At 35.5% G+C, this 24,221-nt stretch overlaps 2 protein-coding genes across 9 annotated transcripts in view; one reads left to right on the top strand and one right to left on the bottom strand.

The window, feature by feature from the left end:
• The window catches only part of LOC111503295 (uncharacterized), a 60,890-nt gene extending 41,223 nt beyond the window's left edge, over positions 1-19,667 (top strand). The window contains exons 2-3 of one of the 4 annotated variants that reach the window (XR_012464347.1): positions 18,064-18,208; positions 19,035-19,654. The gene's annotated coding sequence lies outside the window, so the exon portion shown is untranslated. Of the gene's footprint in view, positions 1-18,063; positions 18,267-19,034 lie in introns of all 4 variants that reach the window. The other 3 variants (XR_012464346.1, XR_012464345.1, XR_012464348.1) reach the window with 3 other exon arrangements.
• The window catches only part of LOC111512194 (receptor-type guanylate cyclase Gyc76C), a 343,637-nt gene extending 321,334 nt beyond the window's left edge, over positions 1-22,303 (bottom strand). For all 5 annotated transcript variants that reach the window (XM_074170390.1, XM_074170389.1, XM_074170393.1 and 2 more), the window contains exon 1: positions 21,702-22,303. Coding sequence is in view for 1 of the 5 variants with exons in the window: in XM_074170398.1 (XP_074026499.1) it covers positions 21,702-21,704 (3 nt within the window). In the remaining 4 variants the exon portion in view is untranslated. The remainder of the gene's footprint in view (positions 1-21,701) is intronic.
• Between the last annotated feature and the right edge of the window lie 1,918 nt (positions 22,304-24,221).

Raw genomic sequence — 24,221 nt, 5'->3', positions numbered from 1 at the left:
CGAGACAGCTATTGTTAATTTAGATGGAATAAGTGGACCAGGAACACATTGGGTGGCATATAAAAAATGTGGGAAAGAAGTCACATATTTCGATAGTTTTGGAGATCTACCCCCACCATTGGAATTGACTCGATTCTTTCGAAAATGTTCGAATGTAAAAATCAAATATAACTATGATCGACAACAGAAATTTAATACAGTTCTCTGTGGTCACTTGTGCTTGCAGTTTCTCTCTAAATAATTTTCCAAATAAAAATGGATTCAACACCAAAACTGGATCGGGAGGCTATCAAGGGAATGGGGTTTTCACTTAGAATGTTTTCAAAATATGGTACCTTGAAAAAAATGGATAAAGTGATGCTTGCAAATATGCCTAAGGAAGTGATACTTGCATGTGTTGCACATGAGATTGCATATGTTTGGGAAAAGTTGCCTAAGCATCTGCAAGATGACATCGATATAATGAAACATAGATATTGTTATGAGCACCACCACCACGATCAAAATTCAGAATCGGATGTTAATGACGGTCCTATACCTCGGAAATCTATGTGTTGTATTTGTAATATAGAGGATGTGAATATTGGTATCAATAAAAATGATACTTATTACAATACAACACCTTCCAAAAAGTGTAAATTGTCTCAAATGTGCTGTTGCTGTGTACAATAATAAATTGAAATGTGTTTCAAAATATTCATCAGTCATGTCACGAAAGTTCGAGCTACAAGCTGTCGGGACAAGTGTCTTGAGTGCGGATTTTTTTCCACCAATTGAATTGGATAGGAACAGTCGTTATGGATTAGGACTTTTGGGATTCTATGGGTGCAATACAATCAATAATATAACTGAAGCTAATAACTTAGTTAGTTTTAGAATCAGTAATGACAACTCATCGATACCCCAAAAGTTGACAATTGAAATTCCATGTGGTGCTTATGAAATAGAAGAGATCAATGCCGTCATACAGAAACATATCATGTTCAGATTGTTTCATGATAAAAAACCAAATGATGTCGTTGCAGATGATATTTTCTATCTACACGCCAATAATAATACATTCAAATGTGAAATGCGATCCAAATATGAAATTGATCTGACACATCCAAATTCAATAGCAGAAATGATGGGGTTCGCTCATGAAATATTTCCACCAAATCAGATACATGAATCATCATTACCAATAAACATTACAACTGTGAGACTTATCCGCTTAGATTGCAATATAATATCTGGTTCATATATAAATGGTGAAGAATCCCACATTCTTTTCTCATTCGATATTGATGTTGAACCTGGCTACAATCTCACTAAAGAACCACACAGTATTATATATATGCCTGTCAGTCCAGAAGGTCGTCAATTGATTCACAACATTACAGTGCGTATTTTGGATGAAAAAAATAACCTTATCGATTTTGGAAGTGAAGAAGAGATTTTCATTATTTTGGAATTGAAGAAAATCGAATAACTGTTGTTATGGTTTCATTTATAATAGACAAAATCGCATTGAACAATCCCAAACGAGTTGCACTATCAAAAAGAAAGGTGTGCATAAAAAGAAGCTCATTCCACAAGTGTATGCTAAACAGTTAGCACATAACGCTCTGTCTGTGAGTGATCTTAAATTTTTGAAATCGATTGGATTGAAAGTGAGAAAATAACAATGGTGCTCGAAACAAACAATGAAAAGTTGAATATATTCAATGAACCAGTGCTCGATCATTCTCTCATAAGTTTACATGAGCACACATATAAGCCCTATGGATCACCGCTATTCAGGAATTCGGATGAAATCAGAATTGCAATCAATAATCAAGATGTTATACTAGATATTGCCGAGAGCTTCATTTACATAGAAGGTAAATTCACCCCCAAAGATGTAGCGAAAACATGCTATCTCTCGAATAATGCAATTGCATTTCTCTTTGACGAAATTCGTTATGAAATGGGAGGTGAACAAGTGGCTGTTGTTAGAAAACCTGGGATAACATCTACAATGAAAACCATGATATCATTTGGACAATCTCATGCTAACACATTATTGACATCTGGTTGGGGACTTTCACAATTGAAGCAAGATATCTTGGATACAAACAGTCATGTTTTTAGTGGAAAACTACCACTGAAATATTTGATGGGTTTTGCTGAAGATTACAACAAAAGTATCTTGAATGCCAAACAGGAATTGATTTTGATTATCGCTCGATCATTCAAAAACTCATATATAGGTGAGGTTGATGCTGATTTGGAAATAAATAAAATCGAATGGAAAATAAGGCATATTGTACCAGATGATAAACACAAGCTCAAACTTTTGAGTAGAATAAACAAAAGCGGTCTGAATGCCAAAATCAAGTTGGCGTATCGTATGTGGGACCTCTATGAACTACCATCATTACGTGGGACTTCTTCAGACATATGGGCCATCAAAACAACTAACGCATTGGAAACTCCTCGTTTTGTCATCATCGCATTCCAAAGTACTACCACATCTGAAGATAGAACACAAGATATTACAAAATTCACAACTGCTGATATCAATAGTATTCGAGTATACTTGAATTCTGAAGTTTATCCATATGAGCGTTGGAATTTGAATTTCGATAAAAAACTTGATGCTCCTGCTTATTATGCTTTTGAGAGTTTCCAGCGAAGTTATTATGATAAAGATATGAGTGAACCTCTGATGGACATTGGACAATTTAGAGAGAATCCACTATTCGTCATCGATTGTTCCCATCAACCGAATGCAACAAAATCATCAACTATTGATATAAAGATTGAGTTTGAGACGAGGAAGACCAAGTTTCCAGACAACACTAAAGTATATGCATTAATTTTGCATGATACAGTTTTAACATACAATGCATTGGATGGTTCAGTTCATAGCAGATATTGACACTTTTTTTTCACTCTATCATGTACTGTTTTATGATCTTTTTTTTTTATTTGTAACTGACTTATATCATGTATTGTATTTTATATCATATTTATTGTTTTGTAATCATTTTCTATTGTATTTCATCAGATTTAAATAAATAAAACATGAAAATAATACAAAGTTTTTTATTTGACATTATTTATGATTCACAGGAACATACAGACTATCTAAAATAACTTCTTCCTCATAATCATCATTTTCGCGACCATCTTCAATTTCCTCTCGATTTTCATCATTCAATTCAAAGTGATGAATAATCCATTCTGGCAAGTATGGTTGGAGGCTATACAGGAATCTTCTTAGGTTCAGTTCAATCATAACCTCACAAAGTTGCCACAATTCCAATTCATTATCCAAAAATTTGTTGCAAACTTCTGCACCACTCCAATAGTTCTCAGCATCACGAAGGCATAATTCGATTTGTTTTTCATCATAGCATACACTCATATCATAAACGCTTGCATGTTCGGCTCCATCACCCAACACCTTCAATTTAGACGACAAATGTTGAACCGATGATTTGAGATCTACAATATCGACCCAATCTTGACTTGCGTACTGCATCCACATCTTTAAATGGTGGAACTGAAATCGAACAAAAAAAAAACAATAAGCAACCTCCAATTTTTCAGTGATATAATACTCACATTCCCATTTTACTTGTAGTTACAAAGTGAGTGTATTCAACTAAGTTAGTAATGTTTATATTTCCATATAATTATCATCTAATATATGAATATTAATAAAACAATAAGAAATTCATTATAATTACTATTATTATTCAATCATATTGAATTTGACTAGAGTTATCGTTTTCACACCAAAAAAAAACTTTGTAAGCTATGACCTAAAGAAATTCACTATAAATTATTACTATTATTCAATCATATTGAATTTGACTAGAGATCGCGTTTTCATGCCAGCAAAACTTTGTTGGCTCTGTCCTAAATACATCATCGTATATTTACCACCTGATGAGTTGATACAAGATATATCGTCATCACTGAATTGCAACGAAATACGTTTTGGTAGCCATGTTTTAAATAATTTATCATTGCTCACATCTTGCAAAGTTAATAAAATTGATTTACCAAATCGTGTAGAATAAGTTGACATATTTTTAATTATGTACACTTCATCAATTGGCAATGATGATAAGGCCTTTTGCTCTAGTATTTCAACCTCCTGTACAATCAAATTATTAATTTTATTCAAGTCTACTTTTGAAACGGACATGATGAAAATATATATGAAAATATAAACAATTTCCAACAGACAAATACACTCACCGTCTTCCTTCTATTACGAACTGAATAACACTCTACCAATTGCTAACTGCTGCAGATATATTCGTCTACTGATTTCATAGTGTGCCAGGCATTTCTTTTATATTAAACAGTGTGAGTCACCCCCACCATGAAACCGTGAAAGATTCACATTGCTAGTTGCTATCCACTAGAGATGCCTGACGTCACAGCCAAGCCCATCTCCCAACTTGATGCGATAACAGTTGCCGGTACGAGCAAGCAGTGGTCGTTGCGGTCTCGGAGAGGGTAGACGCTAGGCAAACAGTCCTCGGCTGCCGTTGTGTCACCATCGATAGCGGGGCTAGAGCGAACCTTCATCGCTTCAGGAGAGGTGAGGGCAGACCGATGAATACGCATTACTCTGCCACACGTCGTGGAGTGAACATGTCGCTCTCTAGCCGTTGAACGGTTATTGCTGTGACGTCACTCCACTACTAACTTGGTGCCCTAACACCGATGGAGCATTTATTACTTGGAGGATCTTCGAAGTATGCAGACGTATGTTTGTACATAGACAAACAAGCACATGATGAAACCCTGTACCGTGCATTCTCCTACACACACACATAAACACACAAAATCTCATATGAAAAAAAAATCTGAACGATCCATGCACCAGACACTTCAAGGTCACAATGCCTTGACTTCACTGCACAACAAAAAAACTTCACCAAACAACAACCAATAAAAAAAGCAATTAATACGTCATAGTGGTGGGGGGAGGCCGAGAATCAGCTGTAAACAACTACTGTTACTTGCATGAAGGTGGACGATTGATGATTATCCAATCAAAAAACATTTTAACATAAATCAAATATGACGGGTGACGGGCAAATTACTAAATTTGCATGGAAATACTACTGCATTTGAATATACTCGTAATTCATATGGTGATTTATCGAACTCACCAGTACCACAGTATTTCTTATTACAAGTTTGCCATATGCACGTACCTACTTCAAAAAATATTCAAATTCAAATGAAAATATACTTCCTTTTAATGATGCTTCGGCAACTACCTCTTTCCGTTATCTCAAAATATTACAAGAATACCCGTACTCTTTACAGTTATATGTTTGTTACTTCCTAAAATATAAAATTTGTTTTGAAAAAAAATCTGTTTTAAAATCTGTTTTTTCCGTTAACCAGCTGTCGCACCCGTACGAACGACAACCTTTAGAAGTCGAAACTTGTGCGAGCTAAGGATTAACGAGGTTTTACCTTTTAACGTGTGCTAATTTAACCTTCATCCTTTGGAAGTTAGTTGAAAATGAATGAGAATCAGTAAGTTTGGGCGCTAGTCTATATTGCTTTTCCTTATCCAAGTTGTAAAGTTGTCCAAGATGACTTGTTGGTTGTAAATGTATCAAAGTTCAAAAAGTCATCGAAAAAATGGTTTATGCTACAAGAAAGCTATTTTTTTCTCATCAACAAAAAAATATGGCTGCTCTACAGTTATTTTGACATATTTTCTAGCAAGTGTATTAAAATTGAAATCTAAATCTGAAATGATATCCCTAACTCTTAATCCAATTTTTGATAATTGCGTAACAGAATACTTCAGAATACTTTTTATATCCAGTATTGATGTGGATGAATTGGTAAAAAAGTATGCAACAGTAGGCTCCAAAAAAGGTTATTTGAATATAAATTTAATACTTTGGTTTTGCAGAGATTTCAGTGAAAGTAATATTTTTCCTACAGAAAAAATGTGGTTCAACAATTATTTTCCTTTGTGGTTTTCCAGTGTCATTTTATATCATTACTTGTGAGGCATATACTATACTGTAGTTTTCCCCACGCCAAACCGTTATTTCAACACCCGACACGTGTTTCGATCACCAAGTGAGCATCTTCAAGAGGAAAATTAAACTGTTTAATCCGTGATGACGGTCAAAGACTTCCAACTGCCTGGAAGCCCCTAATTTCCCGATGCTCACTCCCCACCAAGATGTCCGGTGATGGTAATCACCCGAAGCCCTGCCCTCACCTTTCCGCTTCGGTAGCTTCCGTCGATATAAATACCACCGAACACCCATCGACACCTCAGTTCAATCTAAGGAGTAGGCAGATTGAGGCCCCGGCGTCAAGTCACATCGTCGAATACAACTCCAGATATATATATATATATATATATATATATATATATATATATATATATATATATATATATATATATATTTCCGAACAAATCGAGATCCTTTTAAGATATAAAACATACAAGTAGAGATCCATTTTTCAAGGCGAGATCCGATTTCGGATCTCGTCTTGTATCCCTGTGTATATAGAGTTCATCAGGTGTAGGAAGGGTGGGGAAAGGCACGATTGAATTTTTGTTGGGATCTCACATTGGGCCCATTTTATGCAATTTTATACTTCAGAAGTTCCTCGATCTTGCCTACAGAGGGTGTGGCAGTAACATACACCGGTATCAGCTCAATATGCATTTTACGGTAAACCTGAGATCCGGTAATTTTGGCGTTATTGTGGATCTCGTATCATCTTGCATTCCTCAAGACATATGTTAACATTACATCCTAATCTTTTGTGTTCATTATAATTTGTTTCGCAATTGTGCTTTTGCTAAATGGTGAAATATGTCATTCTACGTTGTCGAACGAGAATGCTGAAAAGGACATGTCTCTTGATACATGCATTTCTGTAGGTCGTCAGATTTTCTAAATTTTTAGATATAGGTTTTATTTCAGTGATCAAGAAAAACAATTTTAGTTCGTAGAAGTTTTTTGTAACTGGACAGGGCGAGCCACAAAAAGCATTAAATGTCTAATATATATCAAGAAATTTGTCTACACATGCGTATTTTCTGTTGATTTTTGGATTTTATTTTCTTCAGACAAATCTGATCGAACTTTTTAGAAGAATTATTTCGTTGAATTTCTAGTTCGGACTTCCATTGTCTACTATATAAAATGATTTGAAATCCCTGAAACAACTAAAAAAGGAGAAATAAACCTGAAATGAAATAATAGTGAAATAAAATATAAGTAAAAATAGAACAATTGAATGAATAAAATGAAAATAAAGAAATGAAAAAAGAAAATAAAAATAAAAAGTGGAGAGATTCCAAGTCACGTTAGTTCACGATGTTTCGATTGTTAGTATCTACAATCGTCTTCGGGTGATGACTGGACTGATTCCTCCGAGAGATGACTATTTATAGGTCGTTCGAGTACTTTCACTTAGCCCCACTTTCCATTTTCCGCTTCACTGGTTCCGTGGGAGATGACCGTTTTGGCGAGAGATGGCCATTTTTCGCTTGATGATGGGTTTCCATATGTTGCGTATTTCTACGCTGGCTTGGCTGAATACGTTGTTGGACAACATGTATGCGGCTTCCTTGAATTTTCTCCTAAACCAATGTTCCTCTCTGTGCAAGATCTCAGCTTGGGACCACTCGATGTTGTGTTGATGGATCCAAACATGGTCTGCTATTCCTGATTTGCTGGTTTCCCCTCGTTGTGTGTGTTTCTTGTGCTCGGCAATGCGAACATTCAATGGCCTCTTAGTTTCACCAATATAGGATTTTCCACACTCACAGGGTATCCGATAAATGCAATTCTTGGAATCGCAGTCCGCGTTTGGTGGCCTGGTTTTCGTGAGGCTGCTACGGATAGCGTTACCGGATCTGAAGCAGGTTCTGATGTTGTACTTGGAACGAATTCTTCTTATCCTCTCCGATAATCCTTCCTTGCGAGGCTCCTGCTGTCTTCTAGCCAAAGTCTTTTCTACCATCGCTTTGGAGTAGCCATTCCGTTGAAGATCATTTTTTATAATGTCTAGTTCCTTCTCGAGACCTTCCCTCGTGCTTTTGGGCTTTGTAATACGAAGGAAGGTCTCGAGAAGGAACTAGACATCATCAAAAATGATCTTCAACGGAATAGCAAATCAGGAATAGCAGACCATGTTTGGACCCATCAACACAACATCGAGTGGTCCCAAGCTGAGATCTTGCACAGAGAGGAACATTGGTTAAGGAGAAAATTCAAAGAAGCCGCATACATGTTGTCCAACAACGTATTCAGCCAAACCAGCGTAGAAATACGCAACATATGGAAACCCATCATCAAGCGAAAAATGGCCAACTCCCGCCAAAACGGTCATCTCCCACGGAACCAGTGAAGCAGAAAATGGAAAGCGTGGATAAGTGAAAGTACTCGAACGACCTATAAATAGTCATCTCTCGGAGGAATCAGGTTTATTTTGGTTAATATAATTGTTATTTTCAGCTATTCATTTTCAATTCTCCTTTTTTAGTTGTTTCAGGGATTTCAAATCATTTTATATAGGAGACAATGGAAGTCCGAACTAGTGAAATTCATCATGAAACATTGTCAATCACCTTCAAACAATTATTTCGTTCGTGTGTCTACAGGGTTGGCCAAAAAAGTTGTTGAATGTCGGTCACCTCTTATGAGAAATTCTGTCTATGTTCCTGTGGATTGTTTATTGAATTATCGATATGATTTTTTTGTGCAATTGACAGAATTTTTGTTCAGTGTATCAGAATGTATTATTCGTTGGTAAAATTTGTATGCCCATATACAGGGTGTCCCACAATAAAGGGGACAAACTTTGATGGTAGGGATTTTAGGGATAAAAGTTCCAATAAATATATACCCTAAGATGAATAATAACCGAGTTACTGGGTGTTGAAAGCGACAAAAAATATATTTTTCCAGATTGACTCCATAACGGCTCAACTTCTCTTAATGAAATTTGGTATGTCACATGATAGCATTCAGTTCCAAATTTCAATGCAAATCATGTGTTCGTAACTTCAAACAGGAGCGTACGGCAGGTGGGTGCCCTTAATCGCCCCTCCCCAAATTTCACAACACTGGATTAATATCGATTTCGTCTTCTTTTTCTTAATCCCGAATATTTCCTACACAAAAAAGGGATGAGTTTTGTTTCACAAATATCAACGCTTTTCAAGATATTTTAAGTTGAATAAGTACGTGCGTATCAAAATCTCCTGATTTTTTAAAGGAATGTGTGGGTTACTATTTATAACATTATAACCAACAGATTTCGTACCTTGCAATGAGTATGACTTCAAGTATATAGAAAATTGTTGGCATTTCTGAGGGATTTTGTTTACAAAAATTTCCCGATATAGAAAAACTTACATAGCAACTAATGAGTATCCCTATAACATACGCATACACTTATTCAACTTCAAATATCTGGAAATTCTTATATTTTCATTGGTCTTTGAAATGTGTGCCAAATTTTAGATTATTCGGAGGATGAGATATGGCTAAAAATCAAATTTCCAAATTCTTAACATTATTATTATTATTACATTAATAATAATAAATTTTTGTACTGTCGTCGGTCCTTGATGTGTAAGCCGAATTTTAGATTATTCGGAAGATTGGAAGCAGGTGGAATTTATAATTAATAAATTCACATCATTATTATTTTTTTCCATAAAAGGATGTCCCAGTCAGGCCCTAGCTCCGGAGCCCCGATACTTCCGGAGGCCGCACTGGATCATTTACTCTGATAACCACTCCCCACGTCCGTGGGGTGAGTGATTACTGGGCCCGAGTATCATGTGCCCTGAGTAGCCGTAGTGAACCAAGGATGACGGCCTTCTGCATTCTTCCGGCTAAGATTTCTGCCGTATCACGGCAAACCAGTATGATTTATAGATTGGAGAGCAGCGTGTCCATCATTCCACCAAGAACCCCTATGATCAGAATCACCATTTTTACAGAATGGTTTGGGTAGAGCCTGCGGAGTTCAAAGAGCAAGTCTCGATATTTTGTCCGTTTTTCCTCCTCTTTTCGGACGATGCGATGTTCGATTCGCCAGGAGACGAAAACTCTATGACGAACATCGTCTTACTTTGATGGTCGAGGACATCATTATTATTATTATAATTATTATAATTATCATTATTACATTCTCATCACGAAATTCTTGTATTGTCATTGGTTCTTGATATGTGTGCCAAATTTTATTATTCTTCAGACGATTGGAAGTAGGTGAAAATTAACTTCTAAGATTTCATCACATTATTTGTTAGTTACAGGTGAACCAAATAAAAGCGTGTTAAAAAAAGAAATAATTTTTTGCCACCTAGCATGGGTTGATAATGAGTAGCACATCGTCAACAGGAAAATAATAGCGTAAACTTTTATGAAATCAACAAAATGTGATTATATTACTGCAGTCATAATTAAACTTTTTCTTGAATGTTAGAAATCCTTATTTAGACACATTTCATATTATTGCTCGCGTTCTCTTGTAAAAGTAGAGTAGAAAGGTTAAGTCTTTTAGTCGATGATGAAATGGTAATAATTCTCTAGACTGTAACGAAGTAATAATATCCTTGGTGGAAAGGAATAACAAAATTATAGAAACTATCAATTTCCTTATTTGTTTCCACTTGTAATTCCACCAACTTCACTATATACTTTCCCCGCGACATTTCGCATTTGTCTTCAATATATCTTTAAATTCAATTGTGTGTTTAAGGGCAACTAAAATTGACCTGTTCCGATGCGAACTAATGTCTAGCACGTGGTCTTTTTATCAAGCATCTGCTAAGGGTTCGCATTTTAATGCCAAATTCAACAATAGCTGCGCACTACCGACGGATCTCACGTTAGTGTGAGTTTACAGAACATACAAATCTAATACAACACGTGGATAACTCTTTCTACGGATCTCGTTTCGAATCTTTTTTAACAAAAACCCAAAATTCAAATCTGTTTCCCCTCTCAAGGGATAGAGGTTTGATGAGTCATTATAATGCTACTAATTATAAATATACTTCAGAATTTACACTCTTTCAGGTAGATCTCGGGTTGTCTTAATTTTAATAAGATCTCATCTTGTAAGGAAAACGTATATATATATATATATATATATATATATATATATATATATATATATATATATATATATATATATATATATATTGACATTGAAATTAGTTTGGATAATGATTCAAGAATGATTATAGTTACACATGAAACAATTAAACATATAAACGTCAAATTTGGTAAAATTATTGTGAATCTAATGAATAAATTCCTTTTTTTTATTCTAAAATTCTGATTTTGTACCAGGCCGGTACATGTGATCACAAGATAGGTTATAATACTAATTTTGAATGAAAATGGAGAAGAAGAAATAAATGACATGACAGTGCAGAAAACAATGACATTGTTGGATTCAGTATTGCCAAACTTTCATCCTATACAGGAATGCCAATTTGATTATGATTATTTTATGTACTATACTCTAATAAAGATGAATTTTTGAAATTATGAATTTTTTTTTTCAATTTTTAGTAAAAAAGGGTATATTCCTCTTAGGTGATTTATATCCGTTTTTTTATTTAAGAAATGACTGGATTGTGATATGAAAGACATTTCAAGAAAAAGTCTCTTTGTAAGGTTAGATTCTTTTGATAAAATTTTTACATTATAATAGTTCATATTATGCCCTGTTTGATTAACATGTTCGCCTAAGGCACATCTATGTGAGGCTAATCTGCTATCGTTTTTATGTGAGGTAATACGGTCTTTCAAATTTCTGGAAGTTTGACCAATGTATATGCTGTCACAATTTTGACAAGGGATAGAATATATAACATTTGATTGATGAGTAAGAGGGGTTTTGTCTTTTATTTTGGTAAAGCGGTTTGATAGAGCGGTTTTATAGGCAATTTTAAAGTTATTCTTAAATGTATGGAGAAATGTACGGTAAAATAGATTAACAGGGTCTTTCAGTCAAAAAATCAAAAATCAAACTCTGCTTCACTTTGCCAAGCTTTCGCTTCTAATATGAAGCTTCTTCAGGGCCTATAATTTAATAAGTTGTGAATATTTTCGCCATTGAATAACATATCATACTTACAACAAATCATACTTACAGTAAAAATGAGCGAAAAATAATAAATTGAACATTGAATTGACGAGAAAGTTGTACATGTATAGGATTTTTTTGTGGGTTTGACAAATGTCATACCTTCACATAAATGTCATTTTTCAATGGGTATGATGATTTCATAATTTTTGACTCTAAAGAAAGAGTTATTGATTGATACAATTTTCATTATTATTATGTTTTTGATGTAGTTCCAGTAAGTTATTGTATATACTGCTGAGATTATCAATGTCAGTTTTCTTATTCATACAATCAGAAGACTTATTAATTTTTTTTCTGTATGTAAAACTTTGATATTGGAGTAATTTGGTTTATGTCCTGTTTCTATAGTGTGTTGTGCGCACATGATTTCTCATTAAGCTTTATATCACTTTTATGTGAAGTTACTCTATCATTAAGAATTCTAGATGTTGTTCCAATATAATTCAAGTTACAATTGTTACAAGGAATGTTATAAATCACATTTGATTTTTTTGTAGTATCCGTTTGATCTTTCAATTTAGTATTCAAATTCTATGATGAATGTCAACGTCAACAAGAGCAACGAAACAATTCATATCTACTAAAATAAGAAGATATTTATTTTCTATGAATATTTCCAATATTTGGAATGATATTCATGAGTTGAAGTTTTCAGCTGGGTTGGTGTAAAAATGTTATGACTGCATTTAATTTTTGAGAGCCCCCGAAATTTCTGCACATATTCTGAAAGTACCTAATCGACGAACTGAGTCTATTGACACCAATGATGGAACTACATCTATCAACTCTCCTAAATGATCCAAATCACACTGTTTGCAATTGAGACGCCACAGATATTCGGACAAGAAATCTCCGAGTGCCTTTTTTTGACTGACAATGACACTGGCCCTTCGTTGGATGCCAATGCGATTCAATTCGCTTTGTTAATGCTATCCTCAGCTGGGTAAAATTAGGTTGAGTCAGGTTAGGTTGAATAAGGTTAGGTTAGGTTTTATGTACACACGGAACGGCGTTCGGGATCAGAGAGGTTACACTTGTGTATGAACCACTCTGCGAATTATACAGATGGCTCAGCTGCCAGGCTAATCTTTGTGTTGCCGCAGAAGTGAGGTGATCTCTGAGGCTTTTATATGAGCCTTTTGCTGATCGGGTTCCAACTCGGTGACAAAGTTGTGATCACCTCGTTTAGTGTCGAAAACTAAACCGAGTTCATCAGCTGTTCGTGCAACTGCCCTAAAGAAAAATGCTCCAATTATTGATCTCTCAGGTTCGCAGATCATGCAGAGAAGGGGATCCGAACTCCTGACGATTTTACAGGCTAAATCCAGTACCATTCTGTCATGTAGACGCTCCAACGATTGGAACGGACGATTTGGGATGCAAAAATGATAGGATGCAAATGATCCATTTTTCGGGTCTTCACGTCGAGCTGATACAGCTCCTCCCGAGTCCACTTTACTACTTCAAACGAGTAGAGTAAGTTTGGAACGGCAAGCATATTTATTGCAGCTACTTTGTTCTTCCCGACAGTTTCGATGACCAGATCTGTCGGGAGTTTGTGCTGATACTTGCCGCGGAGAGAGTTCTTCACTGCTATTACCTCTTGTGAGTGGCATTGTTCCACCCCGTCTCTCCGGCTTCCAGATGATGTAAGATGCTTCCATCTAGGAGCTGCACATATTATTATTATTGTGAGGTAACAAACGGCGGACACATTATAACGACAGAAGGAAAGGTTATAAAGAGTATACAATTTGAATAAACGATTTTAATCGCTAAGGAAAATTTTCTGTTGAATAAGGCAACTCCTGCCAATATTCTGTATACGATCTGTAGTTTTGACAGTATTGAATGTCAATCAAATTTGTCTAAAAAAATACGCCATTAATTTTGTATCTGAAATACTCTTTTTATATATTTGTTGGTAATTTATTTTGAAGTCGCTAAGTAAAGTTCCTTGAATACGTAATTTTTCTTTCCACACAACCTTCCCAGCAACTCAGCCTCATCTCTATATTTTCGCTATATTAACTAAGAGTTTTTTCGACCAAATAAAAGAGTCGCAATATATTACTGATTATAATATAATCACTGCTTATTACTGCCGGCGGGTTGGTAGTCGGTTGTTATGGCGCGAGTGGTTTGTTCCACTCAGTCAATTGACCACAGTGATAGCCGGCGGTTCGAGCCAAACGGCCGGACCATCGATTTTCACTGTTTATCGTCCAACCCGTGCTAAGAATCGCACGCTCAAATGTAAGATCTAGTTAATCCTCAGATCGCACAAGTTTCTACTTCTGGGGGTGGCGACAGCTTGTTAAAATAGATTTTATTAAATAAAGGCCCCGTCGTGTCTGTCTGTATCGCGATATTGTTATTTTTCAGCTTGACTTTTTAATTTTTCAAATTCTTTCAGGGATTCCAAATTTTATATCATATTAGACAATGGAAGTCCGAACTAATGAAATGCACCATGAAACATTGTCAACCACCTTCAAACAAAAATTAGGGTACTCGAGAGGTCGCATCATGACCTGTTGATCTCGACAATATTTCAAGTCATAGAAAAGTGTTTTCTAAACTAGGTTCTTAAAATAAGTAATTGTTTAATCCATTGTCGGGACCCTCAGAATATATTTAATGTTGTAAGTATTGTTTCTGGTTCTAGTTTCTGGATTATTCAACCGCTTCTGAAAAAAACGTAATGCGTGCCTAAAGGAAATTATAGTCACTAAAAGTTCACATTAAATGTCTTTTGAACAGAGTAATCATAGTACGTTAATTTCAATTTCCTGGATTTACGAATAAATCGTGAAAGATGTAGAAAGCGTATCATAGTTGCTGTTCATCGAATGATTGCCAGCTGTGAGAAATTTTATTTTTCAATTAACGAGATTAATCATTAATTCGAATTCAAAAATGGCAGCTGTTATTTAATCCTTATATAGATAAGTTAGATGAGCATACCAATTATCAGAAATATTCCTGCCAGTGTTAAAAAAATGTGGGAGTTGTAATAAATTCACGACCGACAGCTGTATAATTAATTACATTGCCGAAACAATATTTCAATAGTATGGTGAATGTATATTTTATTGAAATTAACATTTATATATCTCTCTGAATATTATCGAGAAACATTTTTTGAATGAAATTGAATTCGTTTCAGTGTTACTGAAATATATATATATATATATATATATATATATATATATATATATAAAATCTAGAAAGGTTAATGCAGTCAAGCTACTGGAAAATAATTCCATGAAAATCAAAAAATAAATAGATAAGTACTCTTTGATCATTCCCATATTGATTTCAATTTAAGAGCCACCGGTATACAGCTGTTTCAGCCTATTGGGCATCGTCAGTACCGGGCAGGCGGTCCTCGATTGAAGACAAAATGAGAAAAAACCAAGAAAGTACTTGATAAAAATAGCTGCGTAAACGCAAGCGAAACATAAGTGGAACCACCTATTGGTGTCACACCAATATATATATATATATATATATATATATATATATATATATATATATATATATATATATATATATATATATATATATATATATTAATATTAATGTAAGTCACAAAAAGGATTTGAAACTTTATAACTTATATTTATTTACTTGCGAGCGCTTTCGACAGCTGGTCGTGCTATCATCATCTAGGCTCTACTCAAAATAAAGGAAAATTAGTTGCATCTGTCGCGATACAGACAGACACGACGGGGCCTTTATTTAATAAAATTTATTTTAACAAGCTGTCGCCCCCCTACGAACGACCACCCCCAGAAGTAGAAACTTGTGCGATCTGAGGATTAACGAGGTCTTACATTTGAGCGTGCGATTCTTAGCACGGGTTGGACGATAAACAGTGAAAATTGATGGTCCGGCCGTTTGGCTCGAACCGCCGGCTATCACTGTGGTCAATTGACTGAGTGGAACAAACCACTCGCGCCATAACAACCGACTACCAACCCGCCGGCAGTAATAAGCAGTGATTATATTATAATCAGTAATATATTGCGACTCTTTTATTTGGTCAAAAAAAACTCTTAGTTAATATAGCGAAAATATAGAGATGAAGCTGAGTTGCTGGGAAGGTTGTGTGGAAAGAAAAATTACGTATTCAAGGAACTTTACTTAGCGACTTCAAAATAAATTACCAACAAATATATAAAAAGAGTATTTCAGATACAAAATTGCAGGCGTATTTTTTTAGACAAATTTGATTGACATTCAATACTGTCAAAACTACATATCGTATACAGAATATTGGCAGGAGTTGCCTCATTCAACAGAAAATTTTCCTTAGCGATTAAAATTGTTTATTCAAATTGTGTACTCTTTATAACCTTTCCTTCTGTCGTTATAATGTGTCAGCCGTTTGTTACCTCGCAATAATAATAATAATATGTGCAGCTCCTAGATGGAAGCATCTTACATCATCTGGAAGCCGGAGAGACGGGGTGGAACAATGCCACTCACAAGAGGTAATAGCAGTGAAGAACTCTCTCCGCGGCAAGTATCAGCACAAACTCCCGACAGATCTGGTCATCGAAACTGTCGGGAAGAACAAAGTTGCTGCAATAAATATGCTTGCCGTTCCAAACTTACTCTACTCGTTTGAAGTAGTAAAGTGGACTCGGGAGGAGCTTTATCAGCTCGACGTGAAGACCCGAAAAATGGATCATTTGCATCCCATCATTTTTGCATCCCAAATCGTCCGTTCCAATCGTTGGAGTGTCTACATGACAGAATGGTACTGGATCTAGCCTGTAAAGTCGTCAGGAGTTCGGATCCCCTTCTCTGCATGATCTGCGAACCTGAGAGATCAGGAATTGGAGCATTTTTCTTTAGGGCAGTTGCACGAACAGCTGATGAACTCGGTTTAGTTTTCGACACTAAACGAGGTGATCACATCTTTGTCACCGAGTTGGAACCCGATCAGCAAAAGGCTCATATAAAAGCCTCAGAGATCACCTCACTTCTGCGGCAACACAAAGATTAGCCTGGCAGCTGAGCCATCTGTATAATTCGCAGAGTGGTTCATACACAAGTGTAACCTCTCTGATCCCGAACGCCGTTCCGTGGGTACATAAAACCTAACCTAACCTTATTCAACCTAACCTGACTCAACCTAATTTTACCCAGCTGAGGATAGCATTAACAAAGCGAATTGAATCGCATTGGCATCCAACGAAGGGCCAGTGTCATTGTCAGTCAAAAAAAGGCACTCGGAGATTTCTTGTCCGAATATCTGTGGCGTCTCAATTGCAAACAGTGTGATTTGGATCATTTAGGAGAGTTGATAGATGTAGTTCCATCATTGGTGTCAATAGACTCAGTTCGTCGAGTAGATACTTTCAGAATATGTACAGAAATTTCGGGGGCTCTCCAGAATTAAATGCAGTCATAACATTTTCACACTAACCCAGCTGAAAACTTCAACTCATGAATATCATTCCAAATATTGAAAATATTCATAGAAAATAAATATCTTTTTTTTAAACTAGATATGGCATTCATCATATACGAGTATACTCAATGTTTTGCCATGGGTTTTGCCATGGTCTTCTTTGGTTATAATGTCCAAACAAACCAAAACATTGATGCCAGCCGTGAAAGCCTACCTTCCTATATGAGTATAATTGAATTAAACATTACCCTAAGCAACGTTTTAAACGAGTCCTCACAATGCAATGTTTTCATTTTATCGATATAAAAAAAGTATTTCCAATCTATCTATAGGGGGGAAGATTCGACCAATTTTAAATTGTGCGGGCTTAGTGACCAAACATCCTCTCACTTCTGGAGTCTTTATAAGTAGAGCAATCAGATGACCACTCACTAATGCTCTCCTCCAGGGTCAGTTGAAAATATATCTCTTGTTTGCAGATACCCATGCAGTTTGGAAATTTCTTCCGTCATTCCATCAACAGCTAGTCCTAGACGTAGACACCCACGACTATTCCAGAGCTGCACATTCCGGCCTGAATGGCTGCAGGTCATCTGAAGGGATTAGGAAAGCATCTCCTGGAAGGTAGCAGCAGTCATAGGCTAAGCTGAGTTTAAATAGGAGCCCACAATAAATCCTCACGGTTTGTAGTGGACAATCAATTAGAAAAAACATTTTGAAGCACTGAAAGTCAGCATGTACATAGTAGTTTTTCAATTTTTGTTTACTCCGGTTTCAAAATAGTTCCGACTGTAAACAAATTCTATAATTTGAAACTATTACCAGAAGGATATAGTTGAGTTAAACTTTTTCAATCAAGTTTTCACCTCATCTTAACTGTGATTTTTACATTATTTCGTTATTTCTGGCTTTTTAATTTTCGACCCTTAGAGAGTAGTATACTATGGTCCTCAGAGTGGATTCATACTTTTCATACGACGAATTTCAACTTATATTTTTCAATGTCATTTGTTCTGAATAAAAAATTTATAATTTTTGGAAAATTCTGTCGTCTGTCTATCTGTCCGTATGTCCAAGAACTTTGGTTATTCATTATCTCTCGTCTGAGTTGTATTATGTCAAAATTTCACATAGTTTTGGAGTCTCACTCTTAGATTCCATTGGTTTCTCCGTGAAATCATAAAATAGAAACGTTGTTTTTCCGACAATTTTCCTATTTTAACTTCTAAAAAGGCCAAGTGATAAAAAACTGTATGGATTTTTTTTTGTTTCACTCAGAAAAGGACGCAAAAAAAGTTGTCGATTTTGTGAAATTATCTTCTATGTATTGTGATTACGATATGAAGGATTCGACAAAGTGAATCCAAATTATTTCAAATGTATATATTTCGGGTGTTAAAAATCTTGGCTGATCACATGTCCAACATTTTTACTTTGATATTTGTTTCAGCTAAAAGGGCATTCCTCAGCGCCAAATCTATTCCGTCGACTGAAATTTTAATTGTATACAACCAAATACCAGAACCAAAGCGGACTTCCCGTTCCAATATAACAAGCTAGCACGCAGTAACTAGGTTTCGAGTTATATATAATCCACCCAAGCGAAAAATAGCACCGGACCAATGCTTAGAGTTTTTGTTGAACGATGTTCCTCACGACTTCCAGCTTGTAAACGTAATTTAAAACGAGAACAGATCGGAGAATAAATATTTCTCGATTGCATGAAAGTTGAATATTTCTGGCTGGTGATGAAGTTTCAACATTGTTTTACCACTGTTAAACTAGAAGAACCCCATTTCAGATTTTTACCATGTAATATAATTGATATTGATAGTCTTAGCAAAATTTACACGTACCTACTGAAATATGATAAAGAAAATAAAATATCTAGTAATTCGAGTATCATTCAGAATTTTCCCACTTGACATTGTCAGCCAATGTAGTTGTCCTGACGAATCAGGAAACAACACAAACGCACGGAGTCAACAACAGGAGCCAACCGCACATTTGTGGTTCCAGTTAGAAGACCTAGAATTCCCAGGCTACATCTAACACGGAGGCAGCTATAGCTACCTGCGTGACATCCGGGTCCAGGATATAATTATATCTTCTATTAATTATCTGCGAGCGCTTTCGACAGTTGGTAGTACTGTCATCTTCTAGGCACTCCGCAAACTGAACTTGTAATCCTGTCGTCTGCCTCTTTATACGGTCAGAGCGTCTCAACTCAGGTATTTCCTGAGTTGAGACTTATTGTGATTCTTATATATTCAGAAATTATTATTGAATAACAAAATTAGTTAGCTCCCTAACTATTTTATTAAAGGGGAACTGCTGGAAGGTAACGGGCACTATATCATTTACTTGAACTATACTTAGTAAGTATAATAGTCGAGATACCAAGATGTGTAGGCCTACGATGTGTAGGAAATTGTGCAAATTCTATCTGTAGTTAGTTTAGTTTTGGACTATATCGAAACTATATCGAAACTTTATGTGTTAAAAAAATCTTTTCAAAATCTGTTTTTCCGTTAACCAGCTGTCGCACCCCTACTAACGACAACCCTCAGAAGTCGAAACTTGTGCGAGCTAAGGATTAACAAGGTCTTACTTTTTAACGTGTGATTCCTAACACGAGTTGGACGATAGCAAGTGAAAATCGATCGTTAAGTCGATCGATTTGTTGAGTTGTGGAATTGGCCGCGGTGGTAGTGCGCCCGACTCACGATCGGAAGATCATGGGTTCGATTCCCGCCTCGATCAGATATTTTTCATCTCGAGAGAATTTATCTGGTTGAAGCTGGAATGATTCTGCAACCGTGTTAGGAATCACACGTTAAAAGGTAAGACCTCGTTAGTCCTTAGCTCGCACAAGTTCTCAACTCTTGAGAGTTGTTCGTATGGAGGCGACAGCTTATTAACGGAAAAACAGATTTTAAATAGATTTTCAAACAGAAGACTAGGGCTTGAACCACCGATCAACAAAGCAGTTAATTCGAGTGAGTGAACAAAGCACCCACGTCGAACCGCTTGGCTACCGAACGACGACCGACAAACAGATGAAAATAATCTCTCCATCTCGCAATTTCACATCTTCAATTTTATCTATGAATTCATGTGAATTAACAAAACTTAAAATTAATTGTGATATTAGGAGAGTTTCAAACTGTTTGGTTAGTCATTTACCGATTTTATAGGTAAGGAAATTTATGGTGGAGACAATTGGTCGCACCGACTTGCCAAATTTGTGAATTTTTGGACGCGTCTCTGTGTTTTTCACTTGCGAAACCATCTTAGGCAATGTATTCCTCGGTAATTTATTATACGGTCGTTCTCAATTAAATCATCAATTCTCTCTCATTAGTAATCTGACTTGTCCAATATCACGAAGAGCAAATGCCTGAAAGATAAAGTGTACCTTGTTACATATAAATAGGAACCAGTTTTGGAGACCATCTCCTGAAGACGCCAACTGGGTTGGTGAAACGAGCGTCGAGAAGAGTTTCGCAGTTCTGATATTTGTAAACGGCGTTTTTTTTTAACATTTTATACATTAATACAAATTAGTATTGTAATACATGTACGTATATAATATGATATATAAATTATTCTCTGAAAATTACCCCCTCCACTCCGAAATTTTCATCGAAATCGGCTTGGTTTTTGTATGAATATTTCACTGAGAACGTTTTTATTTCATTATAACTCCTTAACGAATTTTCAATGTGTTGGAAACGAAGTTGGGATTATGATGTTCTCAGAGTGATTAACAGCATTGACACATTTTAATAACAGTTGATCACACTATAGATCCTGTAAGTCAATTTATTGAGCAAAATCCAAAATCGTTAAATAAAACAAACTCGTGCGGATGTTCTACATTATTGCTAAACAATATTTAAATAAATAGGTATGATGCGTATTTGAAAATACGGGAAAACAAATACCGTGCACTCAATTCTTATAGGTACTCGAAATCGTGAATTCTTTAAAACACCCATTCAAGAAAAGCTGATTACAAGAACACACTCAAGAATTGAAGACGAAAGTTTTTAATGATAAAATTCCAACTTGATAAAGAATTGATTAATAAATATTTACAAAATGAAAAACTTACCATGTGTTGAAAAATGCAAATTTGCAAATTTTTGGTTTGGTGTAACTTTTCAAATTATACACAGTTAGGTATGACAATAAACTGTTAACTATCCTTTGTATATTCACGTGATCACCACTTACGAATATAGGCTATTTTTAGCTCTGTTATTTGTACAAGCGATAAAAAACTTTAATGTTTTATTTACCACTCTGTTAACTGCAATACTACAGACATGTATTTCTGAAGTCAGTATTATTTACTATTTCTTAGTTTCTTATTTTTTCTTCGAACACAATACACAATGAAGACAGTCGATGGAACACTTTCAAAACTGTGAAGAATGTTTTTTGCAAAAAGTTCCACCAAGAAAACTGATTTTAATAACAATTATAATATTGGAGCACTCACGTTATCATTATGATATCAAACACATCTCTCACGAATTAATTTTCTGGGTAGATAAGTACAAATCCTACATTTTTTTGGACATTTGAATAACGCAGGAAAGACACTTATTTATTAATAAAATTTCAAATTTTCAATTCGAAAATGTAATACGATTTATGTCACCCGTCCGGCTTCGACAACCTCACACCAAACACTGATATGAATCTGACTGCTTTATGTTTTCAGTCAGTTCATCTAGCCTGTTGAATGTTGTCTTAAGATGTTAAAACGGCATTGAGTGTCTACATCTTTTTGAAAGAAATGAAAACAGATAGAATCGAAACGAAGCTTATATCGACACCTATCAGTCGATAGCCATACCAACACATCTGAAATTGACATGAAGGAATTATTATAAATTTTATTATTTCTATTTACCACATGATACAACTCGTTAGGTAAGCTGGCAGCACTCACTTTCGTCAGTTTTGATCTAATGGAAAAACACTAGATACAGATAAACAGGGTGTTCCAAATTAAGTCGGCACCATTGCCAACTCTTATTATTGATGCTACGAATTCGGTTAAATGAGCAAACTAGTAGCAATTTAAATGGCCTTCTCGATGCCGAAAACAAAAAAAAATGACATTCGCGTTTTCAAAATTTTTCATAAAATGATGGAACACCCTTTATTTTATCATGCATTTCGATTTGTAATAACAGGCTCAAGAACAAAGCTCATATCCTTAGAAATACAAGGCGGAATGTGCCTCAATGTTTGCGTATAACCTCAAATTTGTTTTTGCATAAAAGTGTGTGGATGTGTGTGGAGCGAGAGGATGGGTTTTCATAAGAGCGTGTGTGTAGAAGTGGAGGGGTCGGTTTGTCATATGAGTGCGAGAGAGATGGAAATGGTATCGAGCTGATCCGCTGATAGCAGCGCAAACAGTTCGGTGTTGTCGGATGTAAAATAAAGCGTTGTTTATGGGGGCGATGATTAGCAGGGTCTAATGTTTCAACGTGCGATCCGACATGTTAGAAGGGTAGTAAGAGCTGTCCAAGTTGTCGCGTAAAAAATTAAGCGTGATAGCGACACGGTCGAATTATAAAAATAATGGTATAATAATAATAATGAAGGAAAAATCGGCTTGAAGAAAAAACATGACGGCAGGCATTCAGTACAGCGTTAAAGAAAAAAAAACATGGCTACCAACGTAAAAAATGGCTGCCATCGAGGTATACAGAGTGTATCCTTTAAGAAAAAACATGTCAGTTTAACGGGGCTCTTTCGTTTTAGCGTGCGATCCAACATGCCAGAAGGACACTGAGCTGCATTTTCGTTAACCAAGTTAGCATCATCAGGAGAAGTTAATCAAAACGAATATAACGGAAAAATTCTACAGGGTGCCTCAAAACATATCGTTTGATAAAAAAAGAACGGTAACGAGGGTCTAACGTTTCAACGTGTGATCCAACATGTCAGAAAAACACTGAGCAGCATCTTCGTTAACCAAGTTGACATCATCAGGAGAAGTGGATCAAGAAGATTTTAATTTTGCTTACATACAGTGTCACCGATAAAGTCCGCATCAAATGGGAAACTTTTTCATTTATCGTTTTATGTGAAATTTGATTTTGGCAGTAGATTTTGCTTAAGAAATAATGTCAAATGGCGTCTACAAAATAGGTCACGTGATTTCCTTAACCTGTCAAAATTGACATTTAAAAAAAGAAACATCGAAAAATGACATTATTCTTCAAAATATCCCAAAATATCAAAGGATAAAAACATTTTCTTTTGTAATTTTATACCCACACACCAAGTTTCAAACCCATAGTAAGTATTTTATATTTTCACTATTTTTCCACATTCCTGCTTTTTCTACTTATCAAAATTTAAGCACACCTGTACTAAATCATTTATTTCAACTAAAATCGTCACCGAATTTCTTTTTTTGTAATATAATAATATTTTAAGAGCCTCTTTGATGTTAAAAACAAATTTTGAAAAATAAAAGTTGTCAAACTTGATGCAAAGTTCATCTAGTTTCAACGGGGCTTTCCAAACTATACAGTACTTGAGTTTTTTAATGAGCAACTGGCCTCACAATATGAATTAGAACAAAACGGAACATTAGGAAATAATATCT

Source organism: Leptinotarsa decemlineata, unplaced genomic scaffold (genome assembly GCF_025532065.1).
Source record: "Leptinotarsa decemlineata unplaced genomic scaffold, Ldec_3_MD MMD2_P_RNA_scaffold_9, whole genome shotgun sequence".
NCBI classification, from domain to species: Eukaryota; Metazoa; Arthropoda; class Insecta; order Coleoptera; family Chrysomelidae; genus Leptinotarsa; species Leptinotarsa decemlineata.
This window is presented reverse-complemented; position numbering and strand designations above follow the sequence as displayed.